The 19,230-nt window shown below is 45.3% G+C and overlaps 1 protein-coding gene across 2 annotated transcripts; it reads right to left on the reverse strand.

The window, feature by feature from the left end:
• Positions 1–1,262: 1,262 nt before the first annotated feature.
• Positions 1,263–14,311, reverse strand: LOC135901164 (glutamate-gated chloride channel-like). 2 transcript variants are annotated; one of them, XM_065430829.2, is made up of 9 exons: positions 14,005–14,311; positions 12,368–12,469; positions 11,571–11,671; positions 10,042–10,106; positions 8,687–8,910; positions 6,480–6,562; positions 5,975–6,109; positions 4,413–4,780; positions 1,263–3,429 (listed from the first exon to the last, which is right to left on the reverse strand). In XM_065430829.2, the coding sequence occupies exons 2-9, from the start codon at positions 12,451–12,453 to the stop codon at positions 3,235–3,237; spliced, it is 1,257 nt and encodes a 418-aa protein (XP_065286901.1). In that variant the 5' UTR covers positions 12,454–12,469; positions 14,005–14,311; the 3' UTR covers positions 1,263–3,234. The 2 variants fall into 2 exon arrangements, with proteins under 2 accessions (XP_065286901.1, XP_065286902.1); XM_065430830.2 differs by lacking the exon at positions 14,005–14,311 and adding an exon at positions 13,085–13,951.
• Positions 14,312–19,230: the final 4,919 nt, after the last annotated feature.

Raw genomic sequence — 19,230 nt, forward strand, 5'->3', positions numbered from 1 at the left:
TCCTCTTTCCTCCCCTCCTTCATATCTTCCATTTCTGTGTTGCTGTCACCTCCTTTCTAAAGAGTAGGCAGGCGTCGTGCCCCTTCCGATGGCAGTTGCCAGCCTGCTCCTCGCTTTCCCTTTCCTGTTAATTGTATATATGTGTTCAAAACAAATAAATAAATAAATAAATAAATAAATAAATAATAATAATAATAATAATAATAATAATAATAATAATAATAATAATAATAATAATAATAATAATAATAATAATAATAATAATAATAATAATACTCAGCCGCCATCTTGTTCGGACAGGAAAATACACTGTAAGAAAATTTACACCTTTAAGGGTGTTGTCGCACTGGCAACTCCGTTACCGTTAGGACCTCACAAAAATAGACAGAAGCCGGTAACGGAGCTCTAACTAGACGCGTGATGACAAAATACACAGTTCAAAACTATGCAATCATTCTTACAACCTCGGGCGCACGAAAATATCCGACAGGAGAGTTTCATATCTCCGCCTGTGAACTTCTCTTGTCGGACGTCCCTGTTGGTCCTAGGCATCAGAATTATTGCATAATTTTCAGCTAGGTCATTTGTCAACACACGCCTAGTTAGAGTTCCGTTGTCGGCCTCTATATGTAAGGGTGTTACAGTAACACCCTTACCCAAATGCTAGGCTGTTACTGGTGCGACAAGAAAACACCCATAAGGGTGTAAACATTTTTACAGTTTGGCCTGCATCGTTTTTGACTTCGGTGATGTCTACACGAAGCTGTCTACTTTGACATCTTCGTGAGAATTGGAACTAGACTTAAGATGGCCACTGTCCGATTAGCTGTCTACATTGCCGTCTACGGTGAGTGTTAGAACCCAGCCATTGTTTGTTCAATGCCGACATCGCGCAGTGGAGAGAGAGAGAGACAGAAGAAAGGGGAAAGGCAGGGAGGTTAACCAGAGGGGAAGATCCGGTTTGCTACCCTACGCGGGGGAGAGAGGGGAGGGGGAGTAAAGTGATAACAAAGTAGAGATAAAGAAAGAAAGGAGAGTAGACATACAATCACAGTCGGTCACTGTCGCCGCATATACTGCACAGCACAGTAGCACTTGCAGCGCAGTGGAACGCTGTACATCGCCCATTAGGCTCAGAGATGCACGTAGCAATATGTTCGTTAGTCTGTATACACCAGCGGAGTGGGAGTAAAGCCTACCGTGTTGTCGGAATTCGCGTTCAAAGGCAACAAAAGGCACAAAGAAAAATGCTCATAACAAAATTGATGAACTTTTCTTTCCTTTTTTTTTATTGCATGACTTCAACCTCAGATTGAACAACAACACCGCGTCAAACAACGTCCGCATGAATAGACATTTCTGAGCAATCCTTAAACACATACATGTACTGAATCGTAAAGACAACTTTGAGGGGAGCGAGGGGGTGTAATCTTTCACACACCAGTCTACAAACGAGAGTGGTTGCATTTGCACTTGCAAAATAAACAAAAAAGAAGAAGAATAATGGCATGACTATACAGAAAAGGTTATAGCATAATCACAATTCCGCGCACAAAACATGGAAAGAGCAGACAGGATAACTTAAAAGGCCGGAAGTTACTAAAGTAGGACAAGAGCCTGTGAGGTGTATCCGTGTGTTTTTCTTTGTGGTTGAGCCCTTCTGCTTAGTTATGTCTTTACGGAAGTTACTAAATCGCATGCGAATAGAGCGAGGAGAATCACGCAGAAGGGTACTTTACGAACACGAACATTCGTGGCTCCGAATTACGTACATCTCTCAGTTCTGGCATCTCGCAACTGACCTTATTCAGTGTAATTTATGTTCTTGTTGACAAGCAAAATAACGAGGGGCGGAAGCGAGTTACTTCGATATTATCCACCTCTCACTCGGGACTCTGTTCTGTCACCGGCAAAGAAAAGTGACTAGGCTTGCCTTCATGAGGGGGGGGGGGGGGGCGTTATCAGGAAGAAAAACAAGCTTCTTTGCATAAAAGCGCTGCGTACAAATCGTTAGCGGTGTTTTGGGCCTACAGAACCGCACTTCAGGGCAGCATTCGCCACTGATTTTCGGAAAGCACACGAATTCATTGCAAAGCACATTCAAGACACTTCCACGAGACAAATTATTATCTCTCTCTGTCTCAAATAAAAACCACACGACATTTAAAACAGCGCTCGTAGTAGATCTATTACACAGTGCACGCGTGAGTATTCTGGCATTTGGCCCTCTCTATGCGCAACTATGGAAGGCCGCATTTGGTGGACACCCTTTCTTAGTGGATCCCGCTTATCAGTGAAAGGCCAACACTCCTGCGTCTGTGTAATTGTACTTGACTTGAATGAATGAATGAATTCTTGGGTTTTGCAAGCCAAAACCACGCTTAGATTATGAGGCGCCCCGTAGTGGGAGACTACGGATACATTTTGAGCAGCAGGGGGTTTTTAATGTCGCCCCAATGGACGGGAAATCGACATGCGGCCACCGTGGCTAGGACTTGATCCTGCGACCTCGTGCTTATAGCAGCGCAACACTAATGCAGTAAGCCACCGCGACGGGTGTACTTGACTTGAAGCCATCCGCCATCAAAATTGCTATTATGAGATGTGCATCCACCCAACATCGAGTGTACACGTCCATCTCGCTTAGCATTTCCTTTGACAGTTTGCATGCGCAACACACCTTCAAGAGATAATAATTATATACTTCACATTGAGGCAAGAAAGCGAAACCACCTTCTCTTGACCACCAGGACCACGACAGACGTTCGTAGTGAACATCTAGCGTGCATGGTTACTTTGACACGGTACAAAAAACCTCGCCATCTTTTGAGAAATGGCTGGAAACGCGGACATCGTTGAATAACACGACCGTGTTATTGCGTGTAAATGACTGTACACGTGGTTGCTGAGGCGCACATGACAGCGCTTGTGGTGTGTGTGTGTGGGGGGGGGGGGGTGCGTGTGTGTGTGTGCAATCATCGAATAAACAGAGGGCTTGCGTGTCCTTAATGAGGACGGTACTTCGACCAGCTACGTTAAAAGAGAGTTCAATATCTTTCTGCTCGCCTCTAGACGCCGGCCTACAGGCAGCGTGAGAAAACATTTCTTGTGGCATTCTCGGCAAGTTTCGAGGCAGTATGGCACTAGTTTACGCGGCAGGGGAGAGCGAAGGCCATTTCAGAAGGGCATTTCAGAAGGCTGAATACGGTCGCGCGAGCTCGGAAGAGACCTGCGTTACTCGTCAGCGTTTGAACTTGCATGTACACTGAAGTAGATGATGAGGAACAGTATGAAACACAGCGGAAAAGCGATCCGTGCAACGATGTCCATCTTATTCGGCGTGGACCTCGGTCGCTGCAACCACGCTCTCAGGGTTTGCAAGAAGGACGTCTTGGCCGATCCAGGAGCCGGCTTGCCCGCTTCCTCAACCTAATCGATGGATGAAAAAAAAGTTTGTTAATTTGCTTACTTCGTTACTCAAGGATCCCGCTAGTAGACTGCATGCAACAGATGTGCCTCGTGGCCGCTGGAAGTATATAGGTCTTCACGTATGTGTGTTTTTCAGACCGATACCATCGACGACCACAGGCTTACCGATTTCATTACCAGCTGCACCATAATGGTCTTATAAGAATTACCCAGTTAGAAGAACTACAACATCTTAGCAGCAGGATTTGTGCAACCGGCTGTGCTGAAGCTTTCAGCACTACAGAAGCAAACAATCATCATCATCACCATTATCATAATTTTTTTTTCACTTCAGGACAAAGGACTCCCAGCAATATCCAATTACCCCTGTCTTGCGCTAGCTTACTTCAACTTGCGCCTGGAAATTTCCTAATGTCATCACCACACTTAATTTTCTGCCGTCCTCGACTGCGCTTCCCTTCGCTTGGCAGCCATTCTGTAATTATAATGGTCCACCGCGGTTACCTGCTCTGCGCATTACATGGCATGCTCATCTCCATTTCTTACTTTAATGCCAACTGCTTGTCAGGAAAGCCTTGCCGCTGTCGTTGAAAAGAAAAGCGTACAATCATCGCATTCAGCAAACAGTCTTAAGCAATAAATTACAAAACCGAAAAGAAAAGCTAAATAGATAAAACATTCAAGGAAAGAAAAAGGAAAACCGCAATGTATGAAATATATCGTTGCGTTTTGACGGTGGTGATATCCGAAGACAACGTGACGGCGCAACCAGCGCTGAAAGCCATGATCGCATCTTTAATGGGGATATATATATATATATATATATATATATATATATATATATATATATATATATATATATATATATATATATATATATATATATATATATATATATACCACTGTGATATTTGCCGCAGGCACCACGAGCATTGACTGAGGTACCAGTGCTGCGCATTTTAGCAACAAAAATAACTGCTTGCCTTGCTCTCGTCGCTCGGTGAAGCTGACGCATCCTGACCACCTCGAGTCACGCGGACGATGTAGTCGGCTGCTGTGACGTAGACGAGCAGGAGGAAGACGAAAGTCAGACAGACTCCCGTCCACGTGTCCACGGCCTTCGTGTACGAAGTGTGCGGGAGCTCGTCTTGGTTAAACTTGGATACGAGCATCGCCATCACCAGCAGCACGACCAGGGGCACGAACACGCGCACGGCCGTGTTCCTGTTGCTGATCCAGAGAGCGACCCAGGACAACAGGACGCACATGATGCACGGCAGGTATATGTTGATCATGTAACCGTTTCGATCCCGTTCGAACGATAAGTCCAGTCGAAGACAGGAGTACTCGCCTGCGTAGCAAAAAGAAACATTACCAGACCAAACACCTAAGCGGCAAAGGGCTTGTGCGTGTGTCTCGCGTTCCCTGCGCACTGTGTCTGTTTCGCTCTATAGGGAGAACTCTGCAGGATGACTCGGCAAGGAAGTGAAAATATCGGTGTTCAAGCAGCGATTCGTGGCCCCGAAAAAAAAAACAGGCGTACAAAATACGTGCGCAAGAGGAGCGAGGACAGCGCAAACGCCTACTATCAGCTGAAAGTTTCGCACGGCGCTGGATAGTCGGTATATGTGTTGTTTTTCTCGTTCGTCTTGAGTTCGTGTTTTGCGCGCCTGCCTTTCCGTATCGTGAATCTCTACTTTCTCAGCTTCCTCTCGTTTCAGCAGTGATTGCTGCAGAATTGAGACGTCGAAACTCACTTGCTAATATTTTTCACCGAGGAACGAGCGAGTTCTTAAGTGACATTTCAGACGCAGAGGGCGAGTACTTCAAGCCTCACTTGCTTATGCTGGCAGAGTATTATGTCCTCGTTATGACTCGCTGCAGTCATTCTTGCTTCAGAGCGAAAGCCAGAACAACTGACTGTTTCCAGTAAATATCACGCGCAGATTTTATATTGAGCGGAATAAAAGGGATCGAACAAGAAATGTCTCTAGTTCGACAAGACATATATTCGCCAAAGCAGCAACTACTTTCCCTGGCAGCGTTTATGTACGCACAGCTCACTCTTTCCATTGAAAGTGCGGGAGTAAGGGGTGGAGGGAGGGCAGAGTGTCTTCAGCTCACTTTATTCTCCTCCCCAATTATGGTGAGGGAGAGAAGTTGGGGAAGAATAAGCTATGTGTACATAAACGCTGCTACGGAAAAAACCGTGTTTCGAGGATAGCGCTAGAGCTCACACGGAACGAAAGGAAGACAATACCATCAACAAAGCGCTGACTTTCAACTGACATATTTCATTAGATAGACCTTACCCCTCTACTACAAAACTTCACTCTGCGCTAGCAGGACACCTTAAGCACTAATAAAATATGTTACCCTACTACTAGAGCACCTTAGTCAATGCTACAATAGTATATTATGCTGTCAAGCCGACAGGACAATAATATTTCATAGCACGGCGTAAACTGACAGGCACATCAATCCTCTAGCCCCTCCTCTTCCTCCTTCTCCTCCCAATAACACCTGCCATTGAAAAATAACTCACCTGTATTAGTCTTTGAAGAACAGTCGCCTGTCCGGAACTTTGTTAGAGCGAACTTCGGAAGGTGCAGACTCCTCATCACTTGCACAGGATCGCTCTGTCTCCACAAGAACACTATGTCTTCTGTGGTGTGGGCATCTAGTCACGGAAATGTGCAGAGTCGTTACTTTGATATTGCTTGTTCCTGTTATTAAGCGAGTTTCACAGTACAGATTGCCGATCGGTAAGATTCTCGCAAGTATTCGAAAGTGATGCCAATTTTTATATTTGTGTTCTGCTAGTATCAGTACTGTATCTACTGTACTGTGTTGTGTTGTGCTATCATTTGTTTCATCTGTAGGCAAAACATTAGACTTACACTACAATTGCGCACTTGACTAGCAATTACATTGTTTTGTCTGACATGGTGAGTCCCTAAAGGCTACCTCCAATCCCTTCGCACTCGGCTAGAGCGCTCATTTACGTCTTGCTGTTCAAGTACGGAAAAGTTTTGCAATGATATACTCACAGCTGGTTGTAATAATCGAACAAGTTTGTCGATCAAACGGAAAATTCATCAGGTTCATGGGACACGACAGCTTCAGCGACACCCTGCGTATAGAAAGTGGCGCAGTTAAGCGAGAAAAGACACAACGTAAGCGCTTCTGGTGCACCCTGTGTGAAAGCAAAACTACAATAACAAAGTGCGTTCGCGTGTCATCTGTGACATCGTTCGATCGTAGAGACGATAGGACAGCTTCCGTGGTGCAAGCCGAGGGTTGAGCCTGTGAGCAAAGCAATTCGCGCGAGTAATTTCGTTCGAGTACTTCCCTAAGAAACAGCCAGCCCAAGCAGGTCCACAGTATAAGTCATTCAGTAACTCAATACTTTACGCTATTAACGTTTCTCGTGAAGGAACGTTTTTCAGTTTTGTTATCACGTCGCTCCATGCTGCCCCATCTAAGACGTCTCGAAATGAAATGGCGTAGTGTGAACGGCGCGACCACACTCGTTTGTCAAAGAAAAACGAATGTCAAGGCGAATCTTTTTTTTCCCACTGACCCTCCACAGATGATGATGGTGTCAATGATGAGGATGATGATTTATTGGTATCGCCCTTGAAACACTGCAGTAACAAATAGCCACCTAGCCTGCTCGAGCTAATCAGGTACGTGGTACAACTTTTTCAGTCTAGCATTTTGTTTACAACTCCTTAATCTTTATTTTTCACTTCCTTAAACGTCTATATCTACCTTGTACCATTACCTATGCTTGTGACGAATCTTGTCCTACGAATTTCTTCCCTGCTTCTTTTCCCGCCAATATTCTAAGCGTCTCTTCCCGTTCTTGGTACTGTTCCTTATCCCATATGCTCTGGCAATGGCCTGCGTTACGCAACTCATCGCTAACCACTCTAGCCGACTGGGAGGCAGCCCTTAAAAGCGGCGACCTCTCAGAGCAACTACGGGCTGTCCAGAGGGCCTGCGACAGAGCGGAATACCATGATCTTCCTACCCCGACGTGGGTGCGGCCCGCGACGGCTACCGGGACTCCCTGAAAAGGGAGGTACCCTAACGCTGTTCCTCAGGACCATTAGTAAAGTTCTTTGTCTGTCTGTCTGTCCCTTTCTCGGCTGCTGACCGCTTAATGTTCCCATTCACTTCAAATCCCAGCGGTTCTAGAATGTGTAAGTACGTTACCTACGGGTCTTGCTGGGTGAATGCCTTCTCATTTCATTATGTTGTACCGAGTTGTCTCAGGATTTTTGCTGCAGCAGGCACAGCTAGCGGAACGCTGACGACCCCTTGCGATCATGATAAATAATTGTAAAACAAAGGATTTTTTTTACGTTGAAACTGGCGGCAGGAGGAAACGCGTATTGGAATATAAGAATCGAGAGTCTACGCAGCCTCACAGTTTGTTACTATCATCGTCACGGCTATTGGTTACACGTGTTTATATTGGGGCGAAGGGGCAAGGGCGATACATTCGAAGGCGAGCAATATCTATTATTTGAAGCGTTTTGCTTCTATTGTTTACAATAAGCCTAACTGTACCAGCCTTTGCATATAATTTTGTTGTGTTTTATTAAATCATGAGACTCAGAAAATAGGCCATCGAAGGGCCGACTATCCCAATTTTCAAAAATAAACTCCAGCGATAAAAATGAAATACAAGTAAAATAACGAAGAAAAAAGTCAGCAATGAAAAATAATGGAAAAGTAAAACATAAAGTATAACTCCGGCATACAGCCTGCTATACTATATATGTATAGTCTCAATAGTCTCAGTGCGATGTATCGGCATCGCGCTAACTTCAAGTCACAGTACTCGTTACCACAACAGTCACTTTCTGTATAGTCACTACAAGAGAAACAAAACAAAAAAGTAACATTGCACACAGCGAAGCACACTGCCCATTACAACATACTACATGTGAGACATTACAGTACATTACAACAAGGAATCCGCGAGAGATCGGTACAATATCGCATGAGCGTGCAGACAGTTAGATTAGTACGCACTCACAAATGATCCGCTTTTAAAAAGATCGCTCAATCTATTGGAAAGTAACGAAGAGCCGTGACAGCCATGTCTCTGCTTGTTTCTATAAATCTTCATTGATTTTGATGATATCAAAGAAACGTTTGCAACCTGTATCGCCGATCCTGTCGCGGCGGTGAATTAGCAGATTATTCGAGAGAATTATGTGAGATGAGCAAAAACATTGCATACCTGATGCTGTAGAGCACGCCTCCGTCGGAATATATCCTGACCAGTACATTCGGCTTCATGATGTTGTGAAAGGATCCGGTGATCTCGTTCGAGAAGAACGGGTCCGGCAGCCACAGCTTGTGAGGGTTCTCCAGAATGACATACCTTATTTGACCACCCAGGTCGTTGAACTTGAGTCTCTCGTCTTTCCACTTCTGACGAAATGTGAGCTGCACGTCGAACGCCTGCGCACGAACACAAAAGCGGGGCCAAATGATGAAGTGCTCTTGTGCTAACTACGTGCAACTTGAAGTGCGTCATCGCCAACTAGAATTTCCACGGCGTTATTCCCGAAGGTGGCAGGTGAGAAGCGATTGGAAGGCTTTAGATTGATGGAAATCGCAGAAAAGCATATGCAATATCATTAGCAACTTACTCGGTTTCATGTGTGCATTTCTGTGCTCCCGAAACGCAGCGTACAGCTTCTTGAGTGCAAGTGAGGCTACTGGCACATGCTTGATAGCAACCAGAGATTTTTCGGGCGCTTACAAAGGTGTGAAAGGGCCGCCGTAGCACCCCCTTTTATCCATGCCCTTGTTTTCGTCCTTCATAATTTCTAGTTGTTTCTATAGAGCTTTTGAGGGCGTCCTTAAATATAAAGCCCGTCGACATTAGAGAGTGGGGACTTCCGACGGTCCAGCACAGACTCCTAGAGAATCATGGCGTCCGTCATGGGCAAAATCAAGCACACATACTTACTGATCGAGGAGCTAAAGTGGCGAAGCTAAAGAATATGCTTGAAGGTTAACATGACTAGCTTACAGATTAACAGATTATTCCAAGCAGAGTTAAGCAGTCTGGTGCGGGAGCAAGCGTTCGTAATCACAGGAAACCCCAGATCACGCAACCGAACTCGCCAGGCCTACAAAAATGTGTTGCAGCGTGTACGACAGGTACTGCCCATAAATGTCCCCTTTCCAATATCCTTGAAAAGGGAAGTATAACTACAACCATTGCATTCTGCCTGTATTCGCCCTTGGGACCGAGTCTTGGAAGATAACGAAGAAAATTGAAAGGAACTTATAGACGACGCAGAGAGCGCTAGAAAGGAAAGTGGTATTCTGGTATAGGCGAGAGGGTGAAGTAAAGTTCGGCAGGCAATACATGATCAGATAACTGGCGGTATAATAGAGTAACAAAAGGAGCACCAAGGGAAGGGAAACGTATTCGAGCGCGGAAGAAGATTAGAAGGAGTTATGGGATTATAAAATTCTCAGCCATTGGACGGTGTCGGCTGACACGAGAGAGAGCTAACAGGCGACCACTTGGGAGCAGTCATATTCAAAAAAGAAAAGATGATGGCATTTGTCACTTACCATATTTTTGTCATCGATGTTGTCTATCGAACGGAGGTACATGTTGGTGAAGACTATCACGGGACCTGCGATCAAAGCAGTGGCGAGCTTCGATGGCAGAAACTGCTTAGCTAATTATAATGTGTGCCCGTTACAGACAAAGGCATTCAGGACACAGTCATCTATTATAGTAAATTGTTATTCGAATTCAAGCAATCATAGATAGCGATGACTTAATGTTTACGTGAATTCAAGCAGATTAAACTGTCTTCATTATATGTTAATATTAGGTCGCATATGGACCACTTTTCTGCGTAATACAAACAATAATGTTGAGGTCATGCCAGATTGAATACTAATAAAGTGTTTCCCAGAGATGACACAATGACGTACAATTCAATTCTGGCTACAATCACAATTGAGAAAGCATAGCCACAATATGCCGCCGAAAAGATCACGTATAAATGTGTCCTCGCCAAAAGACCCCTCCTCTAGAGCTGGTCACAGGTACGCAGCTGCTAGAGATAATTATGCGATAGTAATGCGACTGTGAGTTACCTTGCTCGACTTCGGCATCAGTACGCTATGTTACGTTATATACGGTGCACTCCCTGATTGGTCAAACATCACCTTTTGTGCCACCACAAGCATTTCGACTTACATTTTTGATTGGAATGACTGATAGCGCCGACTGTAATGCCTGTGGTGCGGAGGAAACTATAGAACATCTACTGTGCTACTGCCCATCTTTTCAAAACGAAAGACATGACCTCTGCACAGCTCTCGATCAGCTGGATAGAACACCGTTCACCTTGAAGAAGATCTTGGGACCATGGCCTCACATATCGCACCTACAAAAGGCCACAAAAGCTCTGCTGCATATTTGAAGGCTACTGGACTGAGTCAGCGTCTGTGATCCGGACTGAGTGACCGAACGATATCCCAAGTGGACTTGCTCTTCTTCTTTTAATCTTTCCGCCCCCTTTTCCCTTTCCCCAGTGTAGGGTAGCCAACTGGGCTCAGTCCTGGTTAACCTCCCTACCTTTCCTTTATCATTTGCTCTCTCTCTCGACTTTTGCGGCCGAATTAACAAAGTTTTTCGTTCGCAAGCACTTCTTGCCATCGGTCGGTCGCCTTCGCTAATAATTCGTCGAGCATCGAGATTGGCTGGAATTAATTTGCTCTCACGAACAATTCTAGCTTTAAATGCCTTTTGTGAATACAGGCCCACAAATATTGAAGTAAGAGCAGCGCACTTCACGGCAAGCAGGCAGTCAACCTTAATAATAAGGGTTAAGAAAAGAAGAATAATGTATGTTTCGGACGTAGCCATTGCTTAGCACGCTCCCGTTATTTCGGTACAACCATTTAGTCCAGACAGTCGCTCTACTGATACGCAACGAGGAAGTGCACCTTGCACGAGGAAAGAGAAAAGACTGTGGGAGTTTTCCACCATCAACAGAACCTATCGGCTCCCCCGCTTTCTGAAGCCCATGTTCTGGCGTTATGCGTGAACCTAAGGCCATAGAGCAAGTGAGAATTTCGTTTACCCGTCGACTCGTTGGTTCCTGCCGGTCGCACTTGCTTGTCATACTTCTCCGGCTTGAAGAGATCGTTCAGCACACGGCCAGCGTAGTTCGCAATGTTGCTCCTGACGAGACCAAAAGTAAGCGTGAAATCGATCAGCAAAGCCCGACAACACCGATAACCAGTAAAAGGCTATAGGGGATGAAATGTTCGTGAATGTGCAAAATAAACAAAAAGACATTTTTCGTTATTAGTTTGGAGGAAGCAAGAAATTTTCATGTTAGTGGTATGGGATGCGGAAATCAAGGCCCCCCCTGTAGCTTTTCTGTTCAACATTCTACACCGACAAGCAATGTCGAACCTGACAATATACTAAAACTTCAGGCAGGCTTATCTTCGCTCAGGTAAGTGTGATAGTTTAATAACGGCCTGCGCGGTGCTACAGACGGAAACGTGTGCAAAATGAAACCACATAGTTGCTACAGCCCGAGCTGCATACACTAAAGTTATGCTCAAAGCGCACGTACGTAAATGTATGGGTATGAAAATGCGTGTGCAAAAGGATGTCTAGGCTACCACTGCGTACACCAAATGCGCACTAATCAAATATAACTCATCGCACGTCTGCGTACGCGCACTTAGGAAGCGTCTTTTGTTTCGAGACGCTCGAAAAGTGCGGCGTTGTGTTCACGTTGTTCTCGAACGCAGGTATAGGCGAATTACTTAAACATTCGTGTCGCGAAGTACAATGTGCCCTTTATGTTTTACGTAGAAGAAAACAATGGCCTCGTGACATGTAGTTTAGCTGAAGCATTCTTACTGGGCGTTTCCGGCTTGGAACAGAAAAAGAAGAATGGTGACGGCGGTTGCGAGCTTCAAGTATGGCCAACTCGTAGGACGGGCCATGCTGAGATAGTGGTCCCTGCAAGAGAACAAGATGCCGTGGAGGCGATTATGAACTGTTTCATCGAAATAAAGCGCAGCGTTATTGGTGATATTGTTGGCGGATGGTGATCAGCAATGTTGAAGAGAACCTCATGTCAAAACTTTTCAACACGGAAACTTCTGTAAACTCCTGCATATCTGCGCGGTACACACGCTATTATCATCACATGTTGAACACTGCATCAAAACAAAGGGGTGCACTTCATATTTTTTTGGCATAGACAAAATGAAAAATATGAATAGAAAGGGTTACGGACGAGACCAAACCACACCTGAAGACTATGCTTAAAACAACTAGCATCAGAAAAGCGTCGAGGAAATGCTGGTGTAAACCCCATATATTCCGCTTGTGTCTGGAGCGACCAGCCTGATGCCACTCATTAAGTTCTTGGTTTTCCTAGTGAGTGAAGGCACACAACAAATGCGCCCTAATGTCTGACAGACCTTTGTTAAGTCACAGTCATATGTAAAGCTATAATTTCAACTACGACAACAAAAAGTAACCGCGACAATAGCAAAGGACTGGCCAACGAATTTTAAGGCGTGCTTTAACAGGTACCGTAATTGACGTTTTACACTCACTTGTACTTACCAGTGGCAACAACTGCGTGGATATAACCGAGGTTCAAATGCAAATCAGCACGGGAAATTCCTGCGTGTCTCCTTATTGCGCATCTTCTCTTGTATCCGCAAGCTTGCTTGCGCAACATTCATTCGCGCTAATCTAGAATTTGCGTCACCACTTGGAAGCCCTTGTCAGACTAACCTAATTATTGCGTTGGAAGCCATCCAGAATCGTGCATCGAGATACGTAACATCTGAGTATGACTAGCTCAAAAGTGGTAATACTGTCAGCTCATATCTTAACCTCTGATCTTAACTGTGCCTTTTCCACAAACTCTACTACTATTTACCACACTTGCGCAATAATGCACTGATTCTTCAGCAACGCACTTCTCACCGACTATTTAGTAGCCTAAGTGTACGGCGCCTGCATTGTACTACTGCTACATTCAATAAATCGTGCTTGCTTGTGAGTACAGTGCAGTGGAATGAGCGGCCAAAATCATGAGTTAATTAGCGCGATTGACAAAAAGTTAAGCAGTTACTGAGAGCCTATAGTTCCAGAAATAATTACTTAACTGACAGCTCTGCCATGCATTACGTTATCGATGCCTTCAACAGCCATACCATCTGCGCACCCGATATGTTTATATGTTGTTTTTTATGTTGTGGTTTCCATGACTACTGCGATTACTAATGTGCCTGCTCCCCCCTTATATAGTACCCCGCAAGGGGCCTTTTAGGTACATCAAATGTTGATGATGATAATCTGACAATGCGCTGTTGCCCGCGTAACTCAAAACAACCTTACCAATCATGCGCATTATAAATCGCCTACTTAGCGCGTACAAGCATTCAATCTGTCCGTCGCGCGAACTGTGCCGTTTACAAAATCTACAAGCGTTGTCCGAAGGAAACGGGTGGAGACACTGATAAGGCGATGCTCACCAAAGCAAGGAAGCGTCGAGCTTGGTAAATCCTCCGGCACAGAGGCGTCGCTTGCAGCGCCGCGACCTACGCGGCTCTTGGGTGGCGCTTTCGAGTGGCCCTCTCCTCGGCGTATAGAAGTAGATCGGGGGGGCCCCCCTCGCGTCTTCCCAGTCGACCCCCGGTCCCTGCTATTTTCTTCTTTGCTCCCTCTCCCTTTTCTTTCACGGACTCACCAAGCTCGGGACGACGTCACGGCCTCTTCCGTTGTCTTGCTTTTTCGACCAACTTTTTGTACTTTCATTGCTCCGCTCGCCCAGCCCAGCGGAAGTGGCGATAATTCGAATATCCTGTTGGTCGCGACGATTTGGGCGCCTTGACGGCGACGCGCAGAGGGAGGAGAAGGCGACGGCCTGCGCGGTGGCCAACTAGTGCGGATTGCGCAACCGTGTGTTCTGCAGATGTTGGTGGGGCGGGGGGGGGGGGGGGGTAGTGGTGTACGTGTGTCTATTGGGAAGGGGGAGGGGGTGTTTGCGTCCATGGTCTCGCCCCAAGAATGCAACCAGCGGCATTCAGCGTGCAACCTAGTTCAAGGCTTTTGCCCCCAGTTATTACAACTCGGCCCCCTTTCCACAGCGCCCCACTCCGGCTCCTTCGAGATATTGAGAGCGACGGTGGCCCGGGGGTTGCGGGCGGCTCCGAAATAGAGGCGAAAGAGCGTCGCCGTTGCGTCTTCGAGCGCCCTGGTTGTCGCCCGTGTTTTGACGAGCTCGGCCGTCAAGCGAGCGTGATAAGCCGCCTCCGCTCTGCCGCCACTGCGAAGTGACGCGCTTCCCTGGTGTAACATTTCTCCATCATCCGAGCCCACGCTTGAACGCTTCGCGATTATCTGACCTGACCCTTTCCAGATCCATCAATCATAACTGCGACGAAGTGAGCGAGCTCTTAAGTTTGTTTACGTAGAGCAGTGGCGCGCATTTACGCACGCTCGTCGATACAGAACAGCTCGTACTTCCCTACTCGGGACATACATGTGCACTCTAATCAATTGCACTTTGGAGTAGGCTTGCGTTCGAAGTATATAGTTATTGTCCTGCTGGGTCTAGTTTCCTTAACCTTTTCAACTTTTTTCACCTCTTCGCGGTAGTGAGGGGTCTTCGCGAACGTTTGTGCATTCGGACAGGAAACATAGGCAAGCTGGCCGCCAAGTGTACTCGTATCGGTCGTAATGTTAACGCAAGAGCATGTTGCACAGAAAAAAATTCACACAAGAAAAGACCTGGAATTCAATTTGTAACTCCTGCCGTCGTCATTCTGTTCTAATTTTCTTTGCACCGACGATTCTTGTGGGAACAATATTATGCATAACATGTATCGCATCTAGAGTAAGATATCTTTGGCTACGTCCTTCTTTTCAACTTTTCTTTTCGACACGCCAACCAAGTTGACAGCCCAAGTTCCAAGTTGATGTCATCGCTCTGGATTTATCAAAGGCATTTGATAGGGTTAGCCATAGCAAGCTAATTGGAAAGCTTTATGGGTATAATGTAAATTCAAAAATTATTAGGTGGATTCAGGCTTACTTACACAACAGACAACAGTTTGTTGAAATAGATGGCGAATGCTCCTCTTTCCTTCCTGTATCATCAGGTGTACCTCAGGGCTCGGTCTTGGGTCCAATTTTGTTCCTACTGTATATTAATGGTATCGCAGCTGATGTACATCCTATGATTGAAGTGCGGTTGTTTGCCGATGACTGCCTCTTGTTTTGCCGCGTTAAAAGTGTTTCTGATCAAGAACGACTAAATGATGCTATATGTCGAATTTATAACTGGTGTGAAAAATGGCATATGCAAATCAATTTTGATGAATCTGTTTGCATGACAGTTAGGAATAAGAAAACACCGTTGATGTTTTCGTACGCTGTAAATAATGATGTAATTAAGCGTTCCACAAAGCTGAAATATCTTGGCGTAAAAATCACTAGTAACCTCAAATGGAATGACCACGTCGAAAACATATGTGGATCAACCCAGCGCAAGCTTGGTTTGTTACGGCGTAAATTCAGAAATGCTGCACCAGATATTAAACTTAAGGCATAAACTACCATTGTTAGACCAAATTTAGAGCATGCTTGTATAATTTGCGACCCTCATCAACAATACATAACAGATAAATTAGAGCGCATTCAGCGAATGGCGGTTAGGCTTATTTTTTCTGATTACGACAAAACGCACTCGGTAACCTCCATGCTCGCCAGGGCCGGTCTCACTACGTTGGCTGTGCGCAGGAAAATCGCGCGCCTTAAGTTTTTATATCAACTCTAACACAATAAGCTGAACCTGAATTCCAGTTTGTATTTGAAGCCTCTTGGAAGGGTTTCACCACGAACTAACCACAATTACGCTATAATGCCTTATGTGCCAAGAGTTGATGTCTTTAAGCACTCTTTCATTGTCAAGACAATTGTTGAGTGGAATAACATGAATTCTTGTGTGTTTCCGAGCAATAACAGGGTTGACTCTTTTGAAGAAAACTTGACTGCGTTCTTTGCGTGAACTTTGTGCTCTGTATTCCCACCCTGTAACAGCCCAGCAGGGCTCACAGTATTGGAAATAAATAAATAAATAAATAAATAAATAAATAAATAAATAAATAAATAAATAAAGTTTACAGAACAATAGTGCAACCAGTATAGAACTATAGAAATTCTGATGACGAAGTCTGAATGTTTTATTGAAGGAGGAGGAGGAAATAAAGAGAGAAGGTGGGGATGTTAACCAGAAATGCGTCTGGTTGGCTACCCTTCTCTGGGAGAAGACGCTAAACGAGGATGCTGAGGTGTACTTTCAGTGCGACTTCATGAGCGGAAGGGTCGAAGTGGCGGAAGTCGGATAAAAGATCCAGAAGGGATGCGTAATGACGAGATACGACTTCTGCATGCGCAAATAAGCAGCGAAGATCGTTTCATGTGACAAGATGTTGAGCCAAATCACCCCAAGAAACCAGGAGCCAGAAAGAGTAAAACGTGCCTGCCACTCTAAAACTTCAAGTCAATCGACGCGCATTGTTTAGGTCAGCATCTCTCAAGTGACTTCAATTTCTACAGGATACAACACACCTAAGACTTTGTACTAACTTTATACGAAAAATTATTTGTTCAATAGAATTGCTTTGAATATTCTTTCTTTTTCCACAAGATCATACAAGAGTGAAACCCATGGTCTAGTGACTTTGTTTTTCAACCATATCTTAACTTGCTTATTTCGCATCTAAGTTGTATATAAGTCATTTCCTTTTGTATACCACATTTCTTTTCATTTCACTTGCTGCGATTCCTGTCGCGTTATCTGTTTTGATCCTCTGCGCCAGCGTGTCGAATAAGATCGCATGTGTTCTCGCCCAGCTAAAGTCCCCACTTAGCTGTTGTAGCATGATCCGCCGTAATATCATCCTGCCGAATCCGAACCAGATAAATTATCTATAATTGGCATTCCCCCAGAGCCCGCATGGAGAAGCGACTGATGATGAAGATAGGCCCCAAGAGGTTATATAAAGATTGGCAAACAAACACAAAGATGCCGAAGAAACTTAAAAAAAAAAATAGACCCCTTTGTCGTATTTGACGCTGTGTAATTATACCATAAGGACCACAAGCTTTGTATACGAAGACATCATCTCGTCTTTCCCGCGTCAGTCAGCAAATTCCGTCGGGGCAGCTGAACTTAGGACCCCTTGTGCTCTTTTCGGAAATAAACCTTCTCGCACTCCAGTCCCAACAGCCGCTACCGCGTCATTTATTACCTTTGGCTTTTTTTCATATGTTCTAGCGCCTTCTCGCTTCCCTCTATCGCGTGCCCTCGGAGTCCCGCTCGTGTATCTATTCTCGGCGGCCATGTGTGAAGGAGCGCAAACGTGGCCGTCGTCTCTAGAAGCCTCTGGGAAACTCTCGATGGGTGGCCATGTTAGCGCGATGAACACAAATTCGGTGAATTCTCTCGGCGGTTTATGTTGCTCGGCGGTTGAGTCCTCTTGCTATTAGGTCACGGCCTGAGTGCACAAACGACCATGTGCCGAAATGGCGACATCCCTCGCGCAACACACCGGTGTATACAATCGGGCCAGAAGTTTGCGGGCCGCTCCAACGCAGAAAACGCCGGATTTCGTCGCATTCATACTTGAAAGCCAGGAACTGAGTGATGAACTGCGATCCTCGCCCGAGCAAATGTTTAGGCTCTTCTCAGTTAGACGTTGCGTGCATGGACTGTGGCAAAATTCAGCGTTTTATCCTTCGTAGTCGTCCACAAAAGTTCGTGCCTGACTGCACGCCTAAACACTCGGTACCAAGCCCCAGCTGTCTGTCCTAAAACCACACAGGCGTCTTCGCAGAGTACCCAAAGTGGTATAGTGGGCTTTCAGGCTGCTTCTGTAACTTTCTGCAACTTATGCAACAATTTCTGCAGTTGATTCTTAAACATCTCTGTGGCCAGCATCTTTCAAGTACCTTTTTGGACGCTCAATGGAATGTGTTTTGAAATCATATACACTTTTCGCTGCCAGCTCCCTTTGGTCTTGCATTGAGGTTGCTACATCCTAGAGCGTCTTGATAGCTTTCTGAACGGGAAACGTTAGTACTTGCCTTCATACAAGCAAGTATAATAAGCACCGAGGATAAACACACTGAACGAATAGATAGATTGTGCTGCATGGTCAATCCCAGATGGGATAAAGCCAAACCGTGTTGACATGGAGTCAATATAACCAATACTTTCTATGCGTGTTGTATTCTTCAAATCGCTATGAGGGGATGGCTTTGTATAATGTTGTAGCGTAGCCTTACTGCTCTGTCGTTGCCATTACCACCTCTTTCACGTCCAGACGTGTGCGTGGCATTTGGAAGAGCTGCTGACGGTACAGATAAGACGGTAACATCTCTATGTAACGTTGCAGCATGGGTGCAATGCTACACAGAATACTTCCCAAAATGTGCCGTTTCCACTCTAAGTGGTGTTATCACCTCTGCTGGAAATATCATGCCAGTGACCTTCTGAGTATGCGTTCTGGATCAAAGTTTATGATAATCCGATGGGCTTTCTTGGCTACTACGCAGGAATAGACTACACTCTGCGCATGCCTTTTGCGTTCCTCGCTCTGGAACCGAGATTTTGTAGCTATTATTTTGCTGTTCGTCTACTTAAACATGCAATAATGAAAGCAGATATTGTCCGAACTGAATGAGATGCCACT

Source organism: Dermacentor albipictus, chromosome 4 (genome assembly GCF_038994185.2).
Source record: "Dermacentor albipictus isolate Rhodes 1998 colony chromosome 4, USDA_Dalb.pri_finalv2, whole genome shotgun sequence".
Taxonomy (NCBI): Eukaryota; Metazoa; Arthropoda; class Arachnida; order Ixodida; family Ixodidae; genus Dermacentor; species Dermacentor albipictus.

What these genes read in the sequence shown, in the direction of transcription:
- LOC135901164 (XM_065430829.2), bottom strand. Translation starts at nt 12,453, where the DNA reads ATGGCCCGTCCTACGAGTTGGCCATACTTGAAGCTCGCAACCGCCGTC. An exon ending in TTCGATTATTACAACCAGCT is followed by an intron (nt 6,110 to 6,479) that starts GTGAGTATATCA and finishes TTCCGTGACTAG; the next exon opens with ATGCCCACACCACAGAAGAC. An exon ending in TTCTTCAAAGACTAATACAG is followed by an intron (nt 4,781 to 5,974) that starts GTGAGTTATTTT and finishes TTTGCTACGCAG; the next exon opens with GCGAGTACTCCTGTCTTCGA.